The sequence below is a fragment of the Artibeus jamaicensis genome, unplaced genomic scaffold, assembly GCF_021234435.1.
Source record: "Artibeus jamaicensis isolate MK-2021 breed Jamaican fruit bat unplaced genomic scaffold, CSHL_Jam_final contig_518, whole genome shotgun sequence".
NCBI classification, from domain to species: Eukaryota; Metazoa; Chordata; class Mammalia; order Chiroptera; family Phyllostomidae; genus Artibeus; species Artibeus jamaicensis.
Window position 1 is genome coordinate 1,112,459 of NW_026521870.1, and position 22,428 is coordinate 1,134,886.

The following is a 22,428-nucleotide window of genomic DNA, read 5'->3' on the forward strand; positions in this document are numbered from 1 at the left end:
CTGAGAGGAACACTTGTGTGCAGATAAACTGGGAATTAGACAAACCACACAATCCAGGGTTCTAGCATGGGGAAATAAAGCCTCAAAACCTCTGACTGAAAAAACCTGTCTGGGTTGAGGCAGCAGAATAAACTCCCAGCCTCACAGGAGTATTCACTGGAGAGACGCACAGGGTCCTAGAAGGTAGGACCTACCCACAAACCAACACACATGGGAATCAGCACTAGAAGGGTTCAAGTTGCTTGTGGGTAGCGGTCAAAGTGACTGAAAGCCAACTGAACACTGAGCAAGCAGCCTTGTTCTCTGTCTGACCCTTCCTCCGCATATATTGCCACAACACAGCAACATGGATTTCCCTACCTTGTTGAATACCTAAGCCCCCACCCCTTACAACATACCAGGTGCACCAAGACAAAGAAATATAGCCCAAATGAAAAAATAGATCAAAATTCCAAAAATAGAAAAAAGTGATAAAGAGATAGCCAACCTATCAGCTATAGAGTTCAAAACACTGGTAATTGGGATACTCACAGAAATGGTTAAATATGCTTGCAAAATAGAGGGATAAAAGGAAGGCTATGCAAACTGAAATAAAACAAAATACATAGGGAACCAACAGTGAAGTGAAGGAAACGGGGACTCAAATCAACAATTTGGAGCAAAAGGGAAAAATAAACATTCAAACAGAACACAATGAGGAAACAAGAATTCCAAAAGATAAGAAGCTCAGGAAGCTCTAAGACAACTTTAAACATTCCAACATCCAAATCATAGAGGTGCCAGAAGAAGAAGAAGAGCAAGAAATTGAAAACTTATTTGAAAAAATAATGAAGGAGAACTTTCTCAATCTGGCAAAGGAAAAAGACTACGAGGGAGTCCAGAAAGCTCAGAGTCCCAGAGAAGTTGATCCAAGGAGGAACACACCAAGGCACATCATAATTACATTACCCAAGATTAAAGATAAAGAGAGAATCTTAAAAGCAGCAAGAGAAAAAAAGACAGTTACATACAAAGGAGTTCCCATGAGACTATCAGCTGATTTCTCAAAAGAAACCTTGCAGTCAAGAAGGGGCTGGAAGAAGTATTCCAAGTCAAGAAAGTCAATCACCTATATTCAAGATTACTCTATCCAGCAAAGCTACCATTTAGAATGGAAGGGCAGATAAAGTTCTTCCTAGATAAGGTCAAATTAAAGGAGTTCATCATCACCAAGCCTTTGTCATATGAAATGTTAAAGAGACTTATCTAAGAAAAATAAGATCAAAACTATGAACAGTAAAATGGTAACACACAACTCTCAACAACCAAACCTAAAAAAAAACCTAACAAACAACTAGAAAAGGAATAGGAACAGAACCACAGAAATGGAGATCACAAGGAGGGTTATCAGTGGGGAAGGAGAAAGGGGAAATGAGGGAAAAGGTACAGGGAATAAGTAGCATAAGTGGTAGGTAGAAAATACACAGGGGGAGGTTAAGAACAGTATAGGAAATGTATAACCAAAGAACTTATACCAGAACCCATGAACATGAACTAACAGGGAGTGGGGGGAATGCTGGTGGGAGATGGTATGCAGGGCAGAGGGGAATAAAAAGAGGAAAAGGGGACAACTGTAACAACATAATCAATAAAATATATTTAGTAAAAGAAAAGAAAAGAAAAATGCATTGCTGTAATATGGAATTTTTATACAGTCATTCAGCCCAAATGGAAACGTTATATGTTTTTACTATTCAGGTTTCTTTTTAAAATATCTTTTTATTGATGTCATCAGAGTATTCATGTTAAAGAACAACTCCACAAATGCAATGGATATTAGATTATTTGAACAAAGACAGCATGTTCCAGTCTTCCCCACCTGCCCCAATGCTTAGAAATTACAGAAAATGAGCGAATGAATTTATAATAACTCTATAAAGCAAGAAAGTGTGACCTAATTGGATTAGAAATTAAAGATTAGACTTCTGGCCAAGATGGAGGCATACTGTGCCTCCTCGCACAACCAAATTTAAGGACAACAAAGATTTAGAAACAAAAATACAACCAAACATACAGAAAATTGAACTGTACTGAAGTCTGACAACTGTACTGAAGTCTGACAACAAAGAACCATTCATCCAGGCTGGTAAGAGGGGCAAGGTCGGCAGCAAGTGGAGAGGGGTTGAGGCAGGAAAAAGCAGTGGTTGGCAGACCCGGGCGCAGAGAGGAAACGAGCAGACCCAGTGATGCACGCAAGGTGGTTGGCTGACCTCAGACACACATTCATGCACAGATAAACCAGGCAAAAAATAGGCAGCAAGATGGACCATGCAACCCAGGGCTCAAGTGACAGAAAATAAAGCCTAAAAGCACCAATTGAAAAAACTTGTGGGAGTTGAGGTACCTGGAGAGACTCCCAGCCTCACAGGAGAGTTTGTTGGAGAGACCCACAGGGTACTAGAACATACACTAGCCCACCCACCTGGGAACCAGCACCAGAAGGGCCCAGTTTGCTTGTGGGAAGTGGCAGAGGGAACTGAAATCTGAAAGAGTGGAGCAAGCACCACTGTTCCCTCTCAGACCCTGTCCCCACACACAGCATTACAACACAGCAACTGGGTTTCCCTGCCCTGGGGAACACCTAAGGCTATGCCCCTCATATGTAACAGGCATAACCAGACAAAAAAAAATATGGCTCAAATGGAAGAACAAATCAAAGCCCCAGAGCCAATACTTTTAAGCAACCAAGAGACAGCCAACCTATCAGATGCATAGTTCAAAACACTAGTGATCAGGGTGCTCACAGGACTGGTTGGTTTTGGTCACAAATTAGATGAAAAAAAGTGAAGGCTATATTAAGTGAAATGAAAGAAAATGCACAGGGAAACAATAGTGATGGGAAGAAAACTGGGACTCAAATTAATGGAGTGGACCAGAAGGAAGAAAGAAGCAACCAAACAGAAAAGAATGAAGAAACAAGAATTCAAGAAAATGAGGAGAGACTTAGGAACCTCCAGGACATCTTTAAACATTCCAACATCCCAATTATAGGGGCACCAGAAGGGGAAGAGGAAGAGCAACAGTGGAAAACTTGTTTGAACAAATAATAAAAGAGAGCTTCCCCAATCTGGCAAAGGAAATAGACTTCCAGAAAGCCCAGGAAGCTCAGAGAGTCCCAAAGAAGGTGAACCCAAGGAAGAACATACCAAGGCACATCATAATTACATTACCCAAGATTCAAATGAAGGAGAGAATCCTAGAAGCGGCAAGAGATAAGGGGACAGTCACCTACCAAGGAGTTCCCATCAGACTGTCAGCTGATTTCTCAAAAGAGACCTTACAGGCAAGAAAGGGCTGGAAAGTATTTTAAGTCATGAAATGCAAGGACCTACATACAAGATTACTCTATCCAGCAAAACTTTCATTCAGAATGGAAGGGCAGTTAAAGTGCTTCTCAGATAAGATCAAATTCAAGGAGTTCATCATCACCAAGCCTTTATTATATGAAATCTTAAAGGGACTTATCTAAGAAAAACAAGATCAAAACTATGAACAATGAAAGGACAGCAAACTCAGTTATTAACAACCATGCCTAAAATAAAAGCAAACTAAGCAGACAGCTAAAACAAGAGCGGAGCCACAGTAATGGAGATCATATGGAGGGTGAGCAGCAGGGGAGTGGGGGGAGGAGAGATGGGGAGAAGGTACAGAGAATAAGTAGCACAGATGGTGGGGAGAAAATAGACAGGGGGAGGGCAAGAGTAGTGTGGGAAATGTAGAAGCTAAAGAACTTACGACACCTGGACATGAACTAAAGGGGACAAATATGGGGGGAGGGTGTGCAGGGTGTAGGGGAATGAAGAGGGGAAATGGGACAACTATAATGGCATGATCAATAAAATATATTTTAAAAAGAAATTAAGGATTACACACAAAAAAATAGAGAGGAGGAAGGAATTTGATGGAACGAAGAAACTGTAGCCCGAAATGCATGTCGAAAAAGACACTAGAAAAAGTGCCCCAGTGCTGCTCCAGATCAGTGATGCTGGATGGGAATCTGAGGTGCTGCTGTAGGCCCTGCCAAGTAGATGGTCCCTCCCTACACCCACTTTCCAGCACAGGTCTGCCCCTATGAACAAGCAGTGAATGTGGACGTTTGGAAAGGAGAAGCAGGGCAATGCCAGAAGACTGGAAACCTCAAAGGGATGAGGAGCCACTGTGGTTGTCCACAGCCAAGGGCTCATCTTACCCTCCCTGTTGGTGGCCATTTATGTACCCAAAACTAAGAGAGAATAGTAGAAAAAAATTTAAACAAATGATCTGGAATTATCAAATCTGAGTAAAATCAACTCCATAATAAACATCAAACTAAAGAACCGAGAGCCGAGGAAATGGAAGTAAAACACTAAACAAATGGACACTTTATAAGGAGTATAATTACTATCCTCAGAGGAATCAGAGAGCATACTGTGTTTGTGAAATTAAAACAGATTTTGTAATGAAATAAAAAATATGTGAGAAAACAAACTTGAAGAACTTTCTCCCCTTCAATATCAGTATAGGCATAAGTGAAGAGCAAACTAATGAGTTGGACATGTGAGTCTTGATACATTTCCAAAACTAAGGTCATTAGATGTAAGAAAAAGAGATGTAAGTGATGAGCAGGGTGCATTAAAAGTTAAAATAATAGGAATTCTAACATTAGAAATGATAGGACTTCCAGAAGGAGAGGTCAGAGGGAATATATTGAATGAAATACTCAACAAATATTTATTATTGAAGAAAAGTTCCTGAAATTTACAAAAGAGGAAGAAAGAAAAAAACTCTGAATCAAAACATTCAGCAAAATGAGTGGGAAAATTCCCAGTCCTAGAGCATCTGGGAGAAAATAACAGAGGAAGCCCTAAAAGCTTCTAGCTGAGATTCATTGTACTTTCCTTTGTAGCACTAAGCATAAGTTTTAAAAAATGAAACAGTTATTTTCATGTCTGAGAGGAAAATATTTGGGACATAAAAGTCTCTGGAGAAATATTGTTCTTTTCAGGGAAAATAACAGCCTTTTCAGAGGTGCAAGGTTCAGAAAGTTTACCCTGTGGAAGAATTGCTAGAAGATGTGTGTATGCCTGGAAGTTAACCCGAGAGGAAGATGAGAGAGTCAGAAAAAGAGTAATAACCAAGTAAAAAATTGAAGTTTGTAGTTCAGTCTAAATAAACATTTGTGTGGGGGGGTTGTTTGTTTTCGTGAGTTGGATATATTGGGGAGACACTGGTTCACAAAACCATATAAGCTTCAAGTGTACAACTCAACAAAACATCATCTGCTCACTTCATCGTGTGCCCATCACCCCAAGCAAAGATTTTCTCTCCCCGCCTGCAGCTTGTCCCCCTTTGCCCACCTCCACCTGCCTCCAACCCCCTCACTCTGGCTGTCACCACACTGCCTTCTGTGTCTTTGTGTTACGGATGTGTGGTTTTTTTTGGTTAATCCCTTCACCTTCTTGTTACTGAAAAATTTTAATAAAAATTTGGAATTAAGCCCAACTGAGAGGTACAAAGAGAGACTGACAAAAAGAGAGGGAGAATAAGGAAATAAAAAGAACTGCCAGAGTTCTTAACTTGCCTGTAGTGAGGATAGACATCTTGGTTAATTTGTAATGTTAATACAAAACTGTACATGTAAATATGTGTGTTGAAAAAATCAGAAAAGCCAACAGGTTATAGAACTTCAAAAACATTAGGTTAACACAGAACAGAGGACTTAGTCCAGCAAATTTCATGAAAGTGAAACAAAGTAAATAAATAACAGAGTGAATAGGAAGCAAAACAATTTGGCAGGAATCAGTATAAACATATTGGTAACAATACATTTGTGTGAGTTGTATTCATTTACTAAATGAGATTCTCACAGTAAGTTTTTTAAAATCAGCTATATATTATCTACTTATGAGAGACCCAAACCAAAGTAACACAAGAAGTCGAAAGTCAAAGAAGAGAAACTAATATTCCAAGCAAATGCAACAAAAGAAGCAAGGAGGCATATTAAAATCAGATATTTAAATCAGATTAAATAAAATTTATTCCATATAAAGGGGCATTTTATGCAACAATATATTATAGCACTTTGCACAACACATGGCACATAATAAACTAGCAAAAGAAACCTTAGCCCTGGCCTAGAGCGGGCCTGCAAACCAGACAATCGCAGTTTAATTCCCAATCAGGGCACATGCCTGGGTTGCAGACCAGTTCCCTGCAGGCCAGTTCCCAGCAGGGGATGCACAAAAGGCAACCATACATTGATGTTTCTCTCCCTCTCTCCTTTCCTTCCCCTCTAAAGATGAATAAATAAAATATTTTTTTAAAAAAAGAAACCTTAAACATTAGTTGTTATTACAGCTCTAATTACTGTCAGTAATGGGACGTGACCAGAAAAGTGCTCAAGAAAGTTAGTTCATATTCATTAATGAGATATAAAGGAAACACAAACAAAATTAAATGGGCCATTAAAGTCCCTAAATAAACCAAAGAAATAAGTCATTAAGAAAAAAGACAAGTACACTAGTTAAAATGATAAGTGGGTATCTATTAAAACCACGAAGGTTTACTCTGGATTATAGTAAACTTGTTGCAAGCTCTTAAAAGACACATACTACTTCTAAATTGTTCTGTTTTGCTTTTGACTTGGGTTCTAACATTGATTTATTTTTTACGTATCTTTTTATTCTTGTTTATTCTATTACAGTTGTCTCAATTTCCCCCTTTGCCCTCCTCTGTCCAGTCCCAACCCCCACCACTGCTCCCACAGTCTCTCCCCACACCATTGCCCATGTCTATGGGTCATTCGTACATGTTCTCTGACCAACCCCTTCATTTTCTTTCCACCATTCTCTCCCAACCCCTTTCCTCTGGCAGTTGTCAGTCTGTCCCTGTTCCCATGTCTCTGGTTGTGTTTTACTCATTAGTTTATTGTGCTCATTAGATTGCTCATATAAGTGAGATCATATGGTATTTGTCTTTCACCAACTGGCTTATTTCACTGAGCATAACAGTCTTCAGTTCCATCCATGCTGTCACAAAGTGTAGGAATTCCATCTCCTTTATTTGTGCTGGATAGTATTCCACTGTATAAATGTGCTGTAGTTTTTTAATCTGTTCATCTACTGATGGACATTTAGGCTGTTTCCAACACTTGGCTATTGTAAATTGTGCTGCTGTGACCATAGGGGTGCATAAATTCTTTTGAATTGATGTCTCAGAATTCTTAGTGTATATTCCCAGCAGTGGAATTGCTGGGTCGAAAAGTAATTCCATTTTTATTTTTTTTAGGAAATTCCATACTGTTTTTCATAGTGGCTGCACCAGTCTGCATTCCCATGAACATTGCACTAGGGTTCCCTTTTCTCCACATCCACACCAGTACTCATTGTTTACTGATTTATGAATAATAGCCATTCTGACAGGTGTGAGGTGATAATCTCATTGTGGTTTTAATTTGCATCTCTGATGGCTAGTGATATTGCACATTTTTTCATATGCCTATGGGCCCTCTGTATGCCCCCCTTTGAGAAGTGTCTATTCAGGTCCTTTTCCCATTTTTTAATTGAATCGTTTGTCTTCCTGCTGTTGAGTCATATGAGTTCTTCATATATTCTGGAGATTAAACCCTTGTCTGATGTATCATCGGCAAATGTGCTCCTATATAGCTAGTTCCCTTTTCATTTTGCTTATAGTTTCTTTAGCCATGCAAAAGCTTTTAATTTGTTGTAGTCCCACTTGTTTAGTTTTTTTCCCCTCTATTTCCCTTGCCCTAGGAGATACAGTGACAAAAATATTGCTACATGAGATATCCTGAATTTCACTGCCTGTGTTCTTCTCTAGGACTTTTATGGTGTGGCAATTCATGTTTAAGTCTTTTATCCATTTTGAGTTTATTCTGGTATATGGTGTAAGTTGGTGGTCTAGTTTCATTTATTTTTATGTGCTAGTTCAGTTCTCCCAACACCATTTATTGAAGAGGCTATATTTACTCTATTGTATGTCTGTGCCCCATTTGTCAAATATTAATTGACCATAGAGACATGGGTTTATTTTTGGGCTCTCTGTTTGGTTCCATTGATCTATGTACCTGTTCTTATGCCAGTACCAGAATGTTTTTACTACAGTGGCCTTGTAGTATCATTTGATATCAGGTATTGTGATCCCTCCAACTTTGACCTTCTTTCTCTTGATTGCCATGGCTATTCAGGGTCTTTTTTGGTTCCATATAAATTTTTGAAGTATTTATTCTAGATCTGTGAAATATGCCATTGGTTAGTGATTAAGATCATTTTAATATGAATTGCACTGAATCTGTAACTTGCTTTGGGTAGTATGGACACTTTAATGATGTTATTCTTGCAGTGCATGAACACAGGGTATATGCTTCTATTTATTTGTATCTTCCTCAATTTCTTTCTCTACCGTTCTTTGGTTATCTGAGCATAGGTCTTTTACCTTGTTGGCTAAATTTATTGCTAGGTACCTTATTATTTTGTTGCAATAGTAAATAGGATTTTTTCTTAGTTTCTCTTTCTAATAGTTCATTGTTAGTATACAAAAATGCCATTAAATCTTGAATAATTTACTTTGTATCCTGCTACTTAGTGGGATTCACTTATTAGGTCGAGTAGTTTTTTGGTGGAGTTAATAAGGTTTTCTATGTACACTATCATGTCATCTTCAATTAATGACAGTTTTACTTCCTCCTTTCAAATCTGGATGCTTTTTATTTCTTCATCTTGTCTGATTGCTGAGGCTAGGACCTCCAGTTCTATACTGAATAAGATTGGTGAAAGCAGGCACTCTTGTATTCCTGATCTTGAGGGAAATGCTTTTAGGTTTTTCCCATTGAGGATGATGTTGGCAGTAAGTTTTTCACATATGGCCTTTATTGTATTGAAGTATGCTCGCTCTGTTCCCACTTTGCTGATTCTTTTTATCATAAATGGGTGCTGGATTTTATCAGATGTTTTTTTTTTGCCTCCATTGATAAAATCATGTGACTTTTGTCTTTCATTTTGTTTATGTGATGTATCACATTTATTGATTTGCAAATATTGTACCATCCTTGCATGCATGGAATAAATCCCATTTGTTCATGGTGTACGATGTTTTTAATGTATTGTTGGATCCAGTTTGCAAGTACTTTGTTGAGGATTTTAGCATTTGTTCATCTGAGATATTGGCCTGTAATTTTCTTTCTTTAATGTATCACTCTGGTGTGTGACTGCTGTAAGCCAGTGTCAGATGCTGTCCACATCTGGCCCTTGGCTGTCTTTTCTAATCTGCAGGTGATCTACTGTTTGTGGCTGATTTTTCTGGGTATGGCTGCCCCCAGGGTGGGCCAAGCTGCTCTGAAAAGCTAGCATTTATCAGCACTGGATCCAGAGGTGTGTTAGCAAATGTCCCAAGTCACCACAGGGTCCACCTCTGCCTGTCTCTGCCTGCTGGCCTGCTGTCAATCTTGGACTAGTCACAAACCTGACTATTTCTGAGAGAGCTTCTGGTGGAAACAGGGGGCTGTGGTTTCTGGATCTACCATAGCAGGTGCCTTTCAGACTTCAGGGAAGATGGTATGTGTGTTCCCCTTCTTCTGAGCCGCTAGTCTGAGTCTGTCTGGGATATTTCCCTGTACTTGGGACCCTAGTAGGCTTCCAGAACACCAATTTTGGGTCTGCTGCATGCCAGAAGGGTATTTCTGTGGCTCTCCCATGAGGGGAAAACACCAATCTGTTTCCCAGGATAGTGTATGGTATGGATTGGCTGCACATACCACCAGTCTCTGATGACCCTGAGTCTATGCTTTCTCCTCAGCAAGGGTTAGGATGTAGGGTGGGAGAAAAAAAAGGAAAGAAAAGAACAAATAAAAATTTTTAAATGCCAAAAAAGGAGTTGCTGAGTGAGGCAAACAGGATTTCAGAGGTTGTGGGGAGGGGATTCCCAGGGAGTGTGGGGAGCGATTTCCCACAGGGTAAGGTAATTCATTTTCCCCTGGGAAAAACTAGGTCTTCTAAAGAACGATGGCTGCTGTGGAGCTCAGGTACATCTGGGCCCCCCAAATCCCACTGCTGCTCTGCTTACTCTCCTCAGTGCCTCCCACTCCAGACTCACCTCACACAACTCTAGTCCACACCACCCTACCCTTGCTGGGGCCCAAGGTAGGTAGCTACAAACACAAAACCCATGCTCTGCCCCTTTGAGGAAAAGGAAAAAAGGAATTTAAAAAAAGAAGAGGTGGTGCTTTTTTCCCCAGCAGTTTTCATCTCTGCAGAGCAGAGAGTAGCCATGGTGCAGAATCCTTGATCTTTTGGTCTAGACGTTCTAGTAATGTCCTTTGTGTGGATTTTGTGGACTCTCCTATTGTATTTGAGTCCTGACTTTTATTCACCCATTGATTGATGGGAACTTTCCCCTGTCTGGCTAACTAAGGGGCTCAACACCTAACAGGACTGTCTCTGCATTGAATGGGCTTCTAGGTGTGGGTTGCATCTTGTCAGGGCTCATACAAGAGGCCACTTATTGATGCTCCCCTCTTTTTTAAATTTTTAATTGTTGTTCAATTACAGTTGTCCCCATTTTTCCTCCATTGCTCTCCCCTGCCCTTCTCAGCCCACTCTTGATGATTCTATCTCACACCAATGCCTCTCCCCCGCTCTTCCAAATCCGTAGATTATATCCTATATACATCATCTTCTTTCAAGTCTCATATCTTCCTGATAGGGTGGGTAAAGGAAGGGAAGTGTCCAGCAGCAAAATTATAAGACTAGATGGTGGCAGGGCGCTCATGCCACTCCCTCCAATGAGTCTCAACCTTGGGCTCCCACTGCTGCACTCCCTCCATGGTCCCTGCAGCCAGTGCCACCCCAGCCCCCTTTCTCTTCCCCCAGTTCTCCCAGCTCCTCAGCCAAACCACAGCCTCCTCATTCACAGTTTCATCAGCATCCAGGGCCTGAGAGGTAACAGCCCCTCTGGGTTGTGCCACAGCCCACAGACTCTGGCTCCCAGTGGCCGTCAAGGTGCATGGCCCTGCCCGGGTTAGAGGGCACAGAGACAAGTTTGGGCAGCAAGGTGTGGCCACTCTGGTGGCTTCTTCCCAAGAAGGATATTGTAATTTCCTCAAATTAGCTCCTGCTCAAAATCTGTATAGCCAGATACACTGGGCTGGGCGGCAGTGGCAGAGGCTCCACCAGAAGAGCTCTAGCCACCTGCCCCTGAGTGCCCTTGCAGACGTGCATACTCACACACACACACACACACACACACACACACACTCCATGCTCACACTTGCTCACTCTTGCTCTCGCTCACACTCATCTGGACTTTTGAGTTGATTGCTCTGTAGTTGAGCTGCAAGACCAGCCCAGGGCTGGGAGCAAGTGGGCAGAGCTTTCAGCTACTCTGCAGCCCTCTTGGAACCCCTCTTCAACATTGCTTTCTATTTAAGCAAATTATGTTTATCTTTAAAACATATAAACAGTGTTTGTTTTCAAATAAAAACAGCTCTATATGATTAGTTAGATGCATTCTAGACCCTTTTTGAATTTGCAGTACATTTACACATGTTTGCCCTTGGCACTGCCATTCTTGAATTGGTTAATGACCCCTTTCCCCTCTACAAACCAGCTGTCCATATGAGTTTCCAAAATATAGCCACTGGCTCCCTATCTGAGAGGACCTTCTTTACTGAAGTCATATAGAAAAAGAGGATGAAATCTGAATTCTTCTCAAGTAATTTGATGCCTGACATCCTGGGACAACGTTAGCCAGTGATAAGATTTTTCTGTTGAAAATATCAGAGTAGGTTACTGGCACCAAAATGTCCATATGCCCACTTCTTCAATATGTCTTTGTTTTCCATATTCCTTCCTTGGTAATTCACATGATCAACACTGGCCACAAGATAATTCTGAATATCCAGGAGTTTATGTGAAGAACAAAACTCTGATACCTTAGGAAGAATAGCTTGTCTGTACTCTAAAACACATACAGAAGCATATAGGAAACTGAAAATTTAATTCCTCAGGCCCACAGAGTAGGCCAAATAATATAATTATCTATTACTATGTTTTGAATTCAACAATAGAATAATGACTAACTATAGCTTGTCATAGACGTAATAGAATATTATATGGCCTGAACCAGAGGATCACAGTTCGATTCCCAGTCAGAGCACATGCCTGGGGTGTAGGTCAGTTCCCAGAGGGGGATGCATGAGAGGCAACCATACATTGATACTTCTCTCCCTCTCTCCTTCCCTTCACCTCTAAAGATAAATAAATAAAATCTTTAAAAAATATATATTATATGGCCTGTTATAAGGTGTTAATGATAACCTGGAAAGCATGTATATTATTAATGGAAGTGAAAAAGGGCACAATACAAAAACATTTACACAGTATTATTACAACTCTCTGGAAATAGACATATAAAAATATAAGAATAAAATATACTAAAATATTTGTTTTTGTCTCTGGAGTAGTTATGATTATGGGTGATTTTTTTCCTCTAGTTTTTATATTTCCCAATTTTTCAATAATTAGAATATTGTTATCATTATAAAAAAACAAATAGAATTTCTTTCTTTAAACTTCAAAAAGCCCTGGCTGGGTGTCTTGGTTGGAATGTCATCCCATACACCAAAATTTTGCAGGTTCAATTCCCAGTCAGGACACATATCTATGTTGGGGGTGTGATCTACAGTTATTGTAAGTGTAGGAGGCAACAGATGGATGTGATGTTTCTGTCTCACATCAATGTTTCTGTGTGTGTGTGTGTGTGTGTGTGTGTGTCTTTGTCTCCCCCCCCAATCCATTCCCTTCCTCTCTCTCTCCAAATCAGTTTTTTAAAGACATATCTTTGGGTAACAATTAAAAATAATAATAATAAACAGAGGAGTGTTAAGAATAGTATAGGAAATGGAGAAGCCAAATAACTTATATGTATGACCCATGGACATGAACTAAGGGGGAATTAGTGGAGGGAATGGGGGTATCTGGTGGAAGCAGACAAACGGGGAAACAAGTGGGACTATTGTAATAGCATAATCAATAAAATATACTTAAGAACCTATGCACCACAATGTTCATAGCAGCACAATTTACAATAGCCAAGAGTTAGAAGCAACCAAGGTGCCCGTCAGTAAATGAATGGATCAAAAAACTGTGGTACATATACACAATGGAATTCTATGCAGCAGAGAGAAAGAAGGAGCTACTACCCTTTGCAACAACATGGATGGAACTGGAAAGCATTATGCTGAGTGAAATAGGCCAGGGGTTGAAAGACAAATACCATATGATCTCACCTTTAACAGGAAGCTAAACAACAAAACAAACAAGCAAGCAGAATAAAAACAAAGACACTGAAATAGAGAACAAGGGGACAATGACCAGAGGGGAAAGGGAAGGGAATTTAAGGGGGAAAAAGGGGAGGGATTTGGAGAAGCAAATATGAAGGACACAGGGATGAGAACTGGGTGGGGGGGTGGAAATGGGAGGGAGGTGGGGAGCATGGGGTGGGGGTGGGCTGAGATGGGAGAAACAGGCAAAAAACTGTACTTGAAAAATAACTAAATAAAATTATTGAGAAAAAATAAGTAAAATAAAATAAAATATACTTAATAATAATAAACTTTAAAAAATATTTCCAACTGTACTTTTTTAGAATGACTTATTCAAATGTCTTTTCTCAGGCCATAGCCATCACTTCTATGAAGTCTTTCCCTAAATAAAACATAAAAATAAAAAGCTAGCAGTGGCAAATATTTTGCATATGTGAAAGAATACTTAGAATTTTAACACACCAGCAACACATAGAAAAGATGACAAAGAGGAAAACATAATTTATCCTAGGACCAAATTTCCTTTCTCATCTTAGCCTTGCTCTTTTCAAATGGTCAGAGAGTAATCTCTGAACTGCTAACTTATTTCCAATTCCCTCCAACTTCCAGTCTTGTGGTCCCATTCTACTACCATCCATATTCTATTAAGGGAGCCACTTTATAAATTTTCTCTGAAGAAGCTCTTTCAAGAAATGTATTTTAAAATAACTAATCTAAAATTATGGGGAAAATTTTAGCACAGACAATGGTTCCCTCAGGCCAGGTGTAACTTTATGTCTGATAGGTGATTTAATAAAGAGACCAAAATGTAAAATATTAGTTAGTTATATATTTTAAAGACATTGCTTGCAAAGTGGGACAAAATGTCTTTCTTAAAATTGAATGCTCTCTAATAAAATTAAGAAAAAAAGTAATATAAAATAATTTTATATTGTATTCCTTGTTCTAGAGAGATAGTACCAAAGAATCTTACATATAACCATTGAAAATTAAAACTGTATATAGACCAAGGAGAGCAGTGTCCATTATAGCCTTTTCAGTGTAAAATAGGCTTTAAATTTACAACTCTTTAGAACAGTTTGAGCATTTTCTTATTATTTTCTATAAATTATTCCCTCTGTCCTACCCAGAATTATGCTACCCCTGATTAGAATGTTTTTTACAAAATACTTATAGAGCTAAAGAGGGATTTTATTTAAGCTTATAATTCAGGGTAAGCGAATTGAAAATAGTTTGCCAGTCTAAATTAAAATTATATTAAATGGGTCTTCTTTTTAATAGACATGTTTATTTTTATTAAAGCAAAACCCACTTTGACAGGCAGATAAATTTGTGATAAATGTAGCAGCCCAGATAGATTGTGACCCAAATCTCAATACAGAAGACCCACAGATAGATAAAATCCAAACTTTCAACTAAGTATCTCCTTGCTTAAAGATATTAAGCAAAAACACTTTACATACTGTACTGCAACTTTGCCCAGGATTATTTCTCTGCTTATTCTAGTATGAAAAACATACACTTATTATATCTTAGAAATTCATCTTAATTTCTGCTTTCACTTATAATATTATTTTTAAAATAGCACTACAGTTTACAGAGGGGAAGAAAAGAAAACTAACAGTGATTGCTAGTATAATGTCCCAGGCAATAAATTATTTTCTGTAAACATTCTCCAGAGTAGGTCATATTTCTGTCTTATTGGTAAGGAAGCTGAATGCTGTTTACCATTCTAAAGCCAATATTTTTATTAATGTTAATCTAGAGAGAGTGTAAGAAACATAAGGTGTGTAATATAAACCCTAAAATAAAATTAACTTAAATGAAATAGAGGAGAACCAAAAGAAGAACATAACTTTTTGAAATGCAATCAGTACATTCAGGGAAGCTTTCAAATAGAGTTCATTTTTTACCTTCCTCCAAGCTGTCCTGATAGAGGGAAAACCTCTAAATGTAATGGATGTGGAGAAGCCTTCAGTCAATGTACACATCTTGCTAGACATCACAGGACTCATATTGGTGATAAACCTCATGAATATAAATTAATGTGGAAGGGTTTTTACCTCTAGTACATCCCTTATTAAATATCAGAGAATTCATCCCAAATACAGACCTTATGGATATAATGCATTTATTTAATCTCAGAGAATTCATAGCAGATTAAAGAGCTATGAATTTGGCAAATATGGTATCATATAGCCAGGCTTTATTCTATATTTTAGTTCAAACCTAAGATTGCCAATTGATTTATAATAAAGCAGTTTATTATAAACTGCCAATTGGTTGCCAACTCGAATTTATAATAAAACATTTTTTCATAGGTAATGTAAAATGTTCCACTACCTTTAGAACCCTTTATGCCAATAATAGTAGGAAATAATCTGAATAAATATAAAACCTTTATTGCCTATGTTAACATTCTTTTTTTTTAAATTTTATTTAGTTATTTGTCAAGTACAGTTTTTGGTCTATTTCTCCCATCCCAGCCTCCCCACCCCTTGCTCCCCACCTCCCTCCCATTTCCACCCGCCTTAGTTCTCGTTCCTGTGTCCTTCCTATTTGTTCCTCCAAATCCCTCTCCCTTTTTCCCCTTAAATTCCTTTTCCTCTCCGCTCTGGTCACTGTCCCCTTGTTCTCTATTTCAGTGTCTTTGTTTTTTTTCTGCTTGCTTATTTGTTTTGTTTTTTAGCTTCCTGTTAAAGGTGAGATCATATGGTATTTGTCTTTCAACCCCTGGCCTATTTCACTCAGCATAATGCTTTCCAGTTCCATCCATGTTGTTGCAAAGGGTAGTAGCTCTTTCTTTCTCTCTGCTGCATAGAATTCCATTGTGTATATGTATCACAATTTTTTGATCCATTCATTTACTGTCAGGCACCTAGGTTGCTACCAACTCTTGGCTATTGTAAATTGTGCTGCTATGAACATTGTGGTGCATAGGTTCTTTGAAATTGATGTTTTAGGATTCTTAGGATATAATCCTAGCAGTGGAATTGATGGGTCAAAAGGCAGGTCGATTTTTATTTTTCTGAGAAAATTCCATACTGTTTTCCATAATGGTCGTACCAGCCCGCAATCCCACCAACAGTGAACTAAGGTCCCCTTTTCCCCACAACCTCTCCAACATTTGTTGTTAGTTGCTTTGTTTATGATAGCCATCCTGACTGGTGTAAAGTGGTATCTCATTGTGGTTTTAAATTGCATCTCTCTGATAGCTAATGATATTGAGCATCTCTTCATGTGTCTCTGGATGTTCTGTGTGTCCTCCTTGGACAAGTGTCTGTTCAAGTCCTTTTCCCATTTTTTAATTGGGTTGGTTGTCTTCTTATAGTGGAGTCGTGTAAGTTCTTTGTATATTTTGACATTGTTTTTTTTTATTTAGTTATTTTTCAAGTACAGTTTTTTGTCTATTTCTCCCATCCCAGCCCCTCCTGCCCCATCTCCCCACCTCCCTCCCACTTCCTCCCCCCCTAGTCCTCATCCCTGTGTCTTTCACACTTGCTCCTCAAAAACCCTCCCCTTTTTCCCCCTTAACATTCTTAATATTTTCATCAAACTATAATGATATCATTTAGGTTTTCATTCTGAATTATGATACATATAAATTAAATGGCTTTTAAAATTCTTTTTATTTGAATAATATTTGATTATTTCAAAGCAAATGTTTAAACTAAAAATCAAAGTCCCTATGCAAATCTCATGTCCTACTGTTAAAGTGTTCATGTATATATGTAAATTTTGTATATATATTGACCCCTATTAATAGACAAAGAAAATTATAATAAAAAATTTTGCATAGTTGTTAAAGTATTTCTGAAAGACAAATTTATAAAGGGAAAATTGGAGAATCAGTTATGTATGTGTACATATACATATATATGTACATATGTAATCTTTATTTTGGTAGTCACTGCCAAGTTTCCCTTTAAAGAATATATATGATACCTATTTTAAGCTCATGAAGGAATTTTTTGTTTAATTTTAGCTTTATTGATATAATTAAATTGACATATGATTTATTTTTTATTTTTAAAGAATATTCTATTATGCTATTACAGTTGTCCAATTTTTTTCTCCCCTTTATATTCCTCCACCCTGCACCCCCCCTCTGACCAGCACGCCTCCCCTCCCCCCTTAGTTCATGCCCATGGGTTGTACATACAAGTTCTTTGGCTTCTCCATTTCTTGTACTATTTCTAACCTCCCACTGTCTATTTTGTACCTACTATTAATGCTTCTTATTCCCTGTAATTTCCCCCCCATCATTCCCCTCCCCACTGCTATACTCTCCATTCTGTTCCTGTTTCTAGTTGTTTGCTTAGTTTTTTTAGTTTGGTTGGGTTTTTTTTTTTTTTAGGTTCAGATGTTGATAGTTGTGAGTTTGTTGTCATTTTACCATTCATAGTTTTGATCTTCTTTCTCTTAGATAAGTCCTTTTAACATTTCATATAATAAGGGCTTGGTGTTGATGGACTCCTTTAACTTGGCCTTATCTGGGAAGCACTTGGTCTGCCCTTCCATTTTAAATGATAGCTTTGCTGGATAGAGTAATCTTGGATATAGGTCCTGCCTTGCCTTTCATGACTAGGAATACTTCCTTCCAGTCCCTTCTTGCCTGCAAGGTCTCTTTTGAGAATTCAGCTGATAGTGTTATGGGCACTCCTTAGTAGGTAACTGTCTCTTTTTCTCTTGCTGCTTTTAAGATTCTCTCCATATCTTTAGTCATGGGTAATGTAATTATGATGTACCTTGTTGTGTGCTTCCTTGAGTCCAACTTTGGGACTCTCTGAGCTTCCTGGACTTTCTGGAAGTCTATTTCCTTTGCCAGGTTGGGGAAGTTCTCCATTATTTTTTTCAAATACCTTTTCAATTCTTGCTCTTCCTCTTCTCCTTCTGGCACCCCTATGATTCAGATGCTGGAATGTGTAGAGTTGTCCTGGGGGTTCCTAAGCCTTTCCTCATTTTTTTTGAATTATCCTTTCTTCCTTCTGTTCCAGTTGAATGTTTATTTCTTCCTTCTCCAAATCATTGACCTGAGTCCCAGTTTCCTTTCCTTCACTTTTGATTCCCTGCATATTTTTTTAATTCACTCTGCATAGTCTTCACTTCTTCCTCTATTTTGTGACCATGCTCAACCATTTCTGTGATCATCAGTCTTTTGAACTCTGCATCTGATAAGCTGGCTATTTCCTCATTGATTAGTTATTTTTCTGGAGCTATGATCTGTTCTTTCATTTGTGCCATATTTCCTTGTCTCAGCCTACCTGTTACATTGTAACGGGTGGAGCCTTAGGCATTCACCAGGGCAGGTACCCACTTCATTGTGTTGCGGCACTGTATGTGGGGGAGGGGTCAGAGAGGGAACAATGCCACTTGCTCGGTTCTCACCCTGCTTTCAGTCACTTCCCCTCACTACCCACAAGCAAATTGAGCCTTTCTGTTACTGAATCCTGGGTGGATAGTTTTTTGTGCATTCTAGAAATCCATAGGTCTCTCCAATAATTCTTCTTTAAGGCTGGGAGTTTCTCCTGCTGCCACAACCCCCACAGGATTTTTCAGTTAGAGGTTTTGAGGCTTTATTTCCTCATGCTGGAATCCTGGATTTCAGTGTCTGTCTCATTCCTCAGTTGTTCCTCCTGGGTTTATCTGCACATAACTGAGGGACTGCCAGCCACTGCCTAGCCCAGCTCTGCCCCTCCTACCAGTGTGGATGAATGTTTCTTCTTTAATGACTTGGTTGTCAGACTTCCATACAGTTTGATTTTCTGGCATTGCGATGGGGTTTGCTTTTAAATTGGTCTGTCCTTCCTTTGGTTGTGGGAGGAGGCAAAGTATATCTAGCTATGCCTACCTCTTGGCCAAAAGCCTCTCTTATTTGTTTTTATTGAGAAATTCAAAATTGTAGACTCTTTAAAGTATACATCACAGTGATTTGGTATATGTATATATTGTAAAAGAATTTCCACCATTTATTGACACATCATTGCCTCACATATTTATCTCTCTTTTTTGTTAATAACATTTAAGTCCTATTCTCTAATATCACTCTTAAAAGGAATAAAGTTCGATCCAATTAAAACAATTTTATTCTCAAACCATCCAGAAGAGTTGGTAGGGAAGCCATCAATTTTCCAGTGAAGAAATTTTTTAAAATTATTTTTGCATGCAAAAAATATTTATTTTTCTTGACATAAAAAATAGAAAGTTGTGTTTTAAAAAATATAAATTAAATATTATTGTGATCTTGCTACCTCTAAGGGAAAAAGTTGCCTTAAGGCATTTTATTGATTATTAAACATTTTTCTGTGTTCCAACTCATCCCACTCTGTAATAAATAATAGATACTACTGTATTTGTAATAAATAATTTGGGGGCTTTATTTTTAGAATTAGTCATCAAAGAATAAATGTAAAGTGCTATATTGTACAGAACTCTCTCCCCCAGGCAGACATTTCTTCAAATATAGTTCACAGAAAACCACATTTCCTTGGAGAAAACACAATTTAAACCATATAGAACTAACGTTCCTTTTCAGAGAAATTGTCATGCCATCCTAGATATTACTAGCATTATAAAGCTCCTCCAGTACCACTGCTGGCCTCAAAGTTTTAATTATCATTTCACTTCATGTAATTGTTATATTAGGAGAGAGTCAAAGATCATATCATTTTATAACTGGAATTAACCAATTTTGCAACCCTAGGGATCAGAACTGTAAAGTCCAAGAGTGAAAGGCCCTCCCCAAACCCCTCAGTGGTTGATGGAGATCTGAGATCCCCTCTAGGACACTTTGCCTTCAGCCAAGCTCAAGCCAGTGCTTCTACAAATTTATAAATAAATGAGTTTGTGCTACAACAGGCTCCTACTGAATTTTTAATAAGTGCAAGATAATTTATTCAAGGTGATGAGACTTATACAAAGTGATTTTCAGATTTCTCTCTGCTTCTTTCTCTTCAAAATGAACTAAACTTTTCATTTCACTTGATTATAAATATTTGAGTTTCCAAAGAAAATAACTTCATTTGGTAATCTTCCAATAAATAGCAGAAAATTAAAGGTCAATGTAGAGTAAAATTAGAATATATTGGACTTTAAAGTAAAGATTGAAAAGAACTATACAGTCTGAATCATATCTGACACAATTCTGTGGTAGAGGCCATGAAAATAATTCATTTGATTAATCTAGGGGAGTTATTCACTTACAACTAATAATTAAGAGACGAGGACTACTAATCTCATTTCTCACTTGAATGGAAGGTTCTTTTAGTCTTTGACAATTCCATCTTTTTAATTTAATGTGTAACTTTATAAATGGTCTAAAGTATATAGATGACTAAAAGCAGTCATCATATGCATCACTTATAACCTTAACTTGTTCTGTGAATCAGTAGGCTGAGTGATTTAATTGGGATAATGGAGCAAGTGAAAGGTCAATGAACCAGTATGAAATTTTCTTGTATGAGTCAAGAGAGCTTCCTGGTTAATTTACAATTGTCCAGTACTATTAAGAACTTCCTCAAAAAGTTATTTACTGTGCTCCTAAATGATTGATATAATCTATTAAAATATAAAATGATAGGCATTTTCTAAACATTTAGGTCACAAATATATTATAAACTGGAATACTTCAACATAATCATCCTGACACACTACTCTCTTTAGAAATGTAACTATTAAACTAACAGCAGTTTGGGGAGTGGTGAAGAGAAAATGGAGACAACTATACTTGCACAACAATAAAAAATGTGAAATAAAAATAAATAAATAAACTAACAGAAAATTGAGAATCAGAAGATCTTAGTTTTAGAATCAAATAGGTGGTTAGCCTTAGGCAAGTTGCTTACCTCTGTGTGTCCCAGTTTTCTCCTTGTGTAGGCAAGTTAGTTGTGTGACTAACAATAGCCAAATTAGACACGACCAGAAATGAATACTAAGGAGAAACAAGATTTTTAAATAGTAAATATTTTATTCTCTTCTACATATACAAATACCTATTTGACAGTTTAAATTCCATAGCCTTTTTGCCAGCCTTTATATCTTTTCATTCTGTAGTTATTTTTTAATGTGCAAAACACCACATGAGTACTTATGACATTATGATACTGCTTTTTTATAATTTTCTGTTTTCTTTGTTTATTTCCCACCTCAATGGTAAGTACTTTGAGAATAAACACTCTTAGTGAACACTACATACAACATATTGATTAAATTTATCTTTTTATGGAAAAGAACATAATTGTGAATAGAGTGCATTTAAAAGTTTGTTCATTACCTAAAATCTGCAGTGCCACATTTTTGTTTCAGAATTATTCAATACTCTGTTCTTCATTAAAATAAAAATTATACTTTTAAAGATTTGATGTAATATTCTAATTCTTAAGGATTCTCTCTCTCTTTTTTAAGATGGGACATCTTGGGAGCTGTCATTGGTACAGAATGTGGAACAATAGAATCGGGTTTATCAATGGTCTTCCTCAAAGATGGAGAGAGGAAATTATGTACCCCCTACATGGATACTACTGGTTACGGGAACCTGAGGTTTTACTTTGTTATGGGTAGGTACATTTTGAACAAATTTCATTGACCTAGGGCAAATCCTAGGCCAGCACCTATTCCTGAGGAAGTAAGATTGTTTGTTTTCTACAATATAAAATGAAAATTCAGGAAATATGAGTTCTACTGGTTGAGCAAAAGCCTGTGTGTGGTGCTCACACCTGCTTCAGATGAACCCTACTGGAACCTTCCTGTAAGAGAGCTAGTTTTGGCATGCCATGACTAGGCTTGAAGACAAAATGCCATAACCCCTTCCTCACCACTTCCTTTGTGGTCATAGCTGAAAAGACAATGGGAAAGAACTGAGAACAAAGTAACTCCCTTGTCCAACATCCTAGCTTCCAAAAACCAGTGCTCCAGGTGAGTCATTTGTTTTCATGGGGCGTAATTCTTTTTTTTTATGGGAAGCTAAGAAAGAAAAAGGTTTATAATATTTTATAGTACTTTAATAATATTGTCTACTTTCTAATAAATTGGCAAACACATAAAGAAAAACAAGTGTCCATAAAGATATGTAG

At 37.8% G+C, this 22,428-nt stretch overlaps 1 protein-coding gene across 1 annotated transcript in view; it reads left to right on the top strand.

Moving 5' to 3' along the window:
* Positions 1 to 22,428, top strand: part of RELN (reelin) — a 573,805-nt gene that overhangs the window by 349,244 nt on the left and 202,133 nt on the right. Inside the window, 1 exon segment of the mRNA XM_053668927.1 lies at positions 21,761 to 21,912. Within this exon segment, the coding sequence (XP_053524902.1) occupies positions 21,761 to 21,912 (152 nt within the window).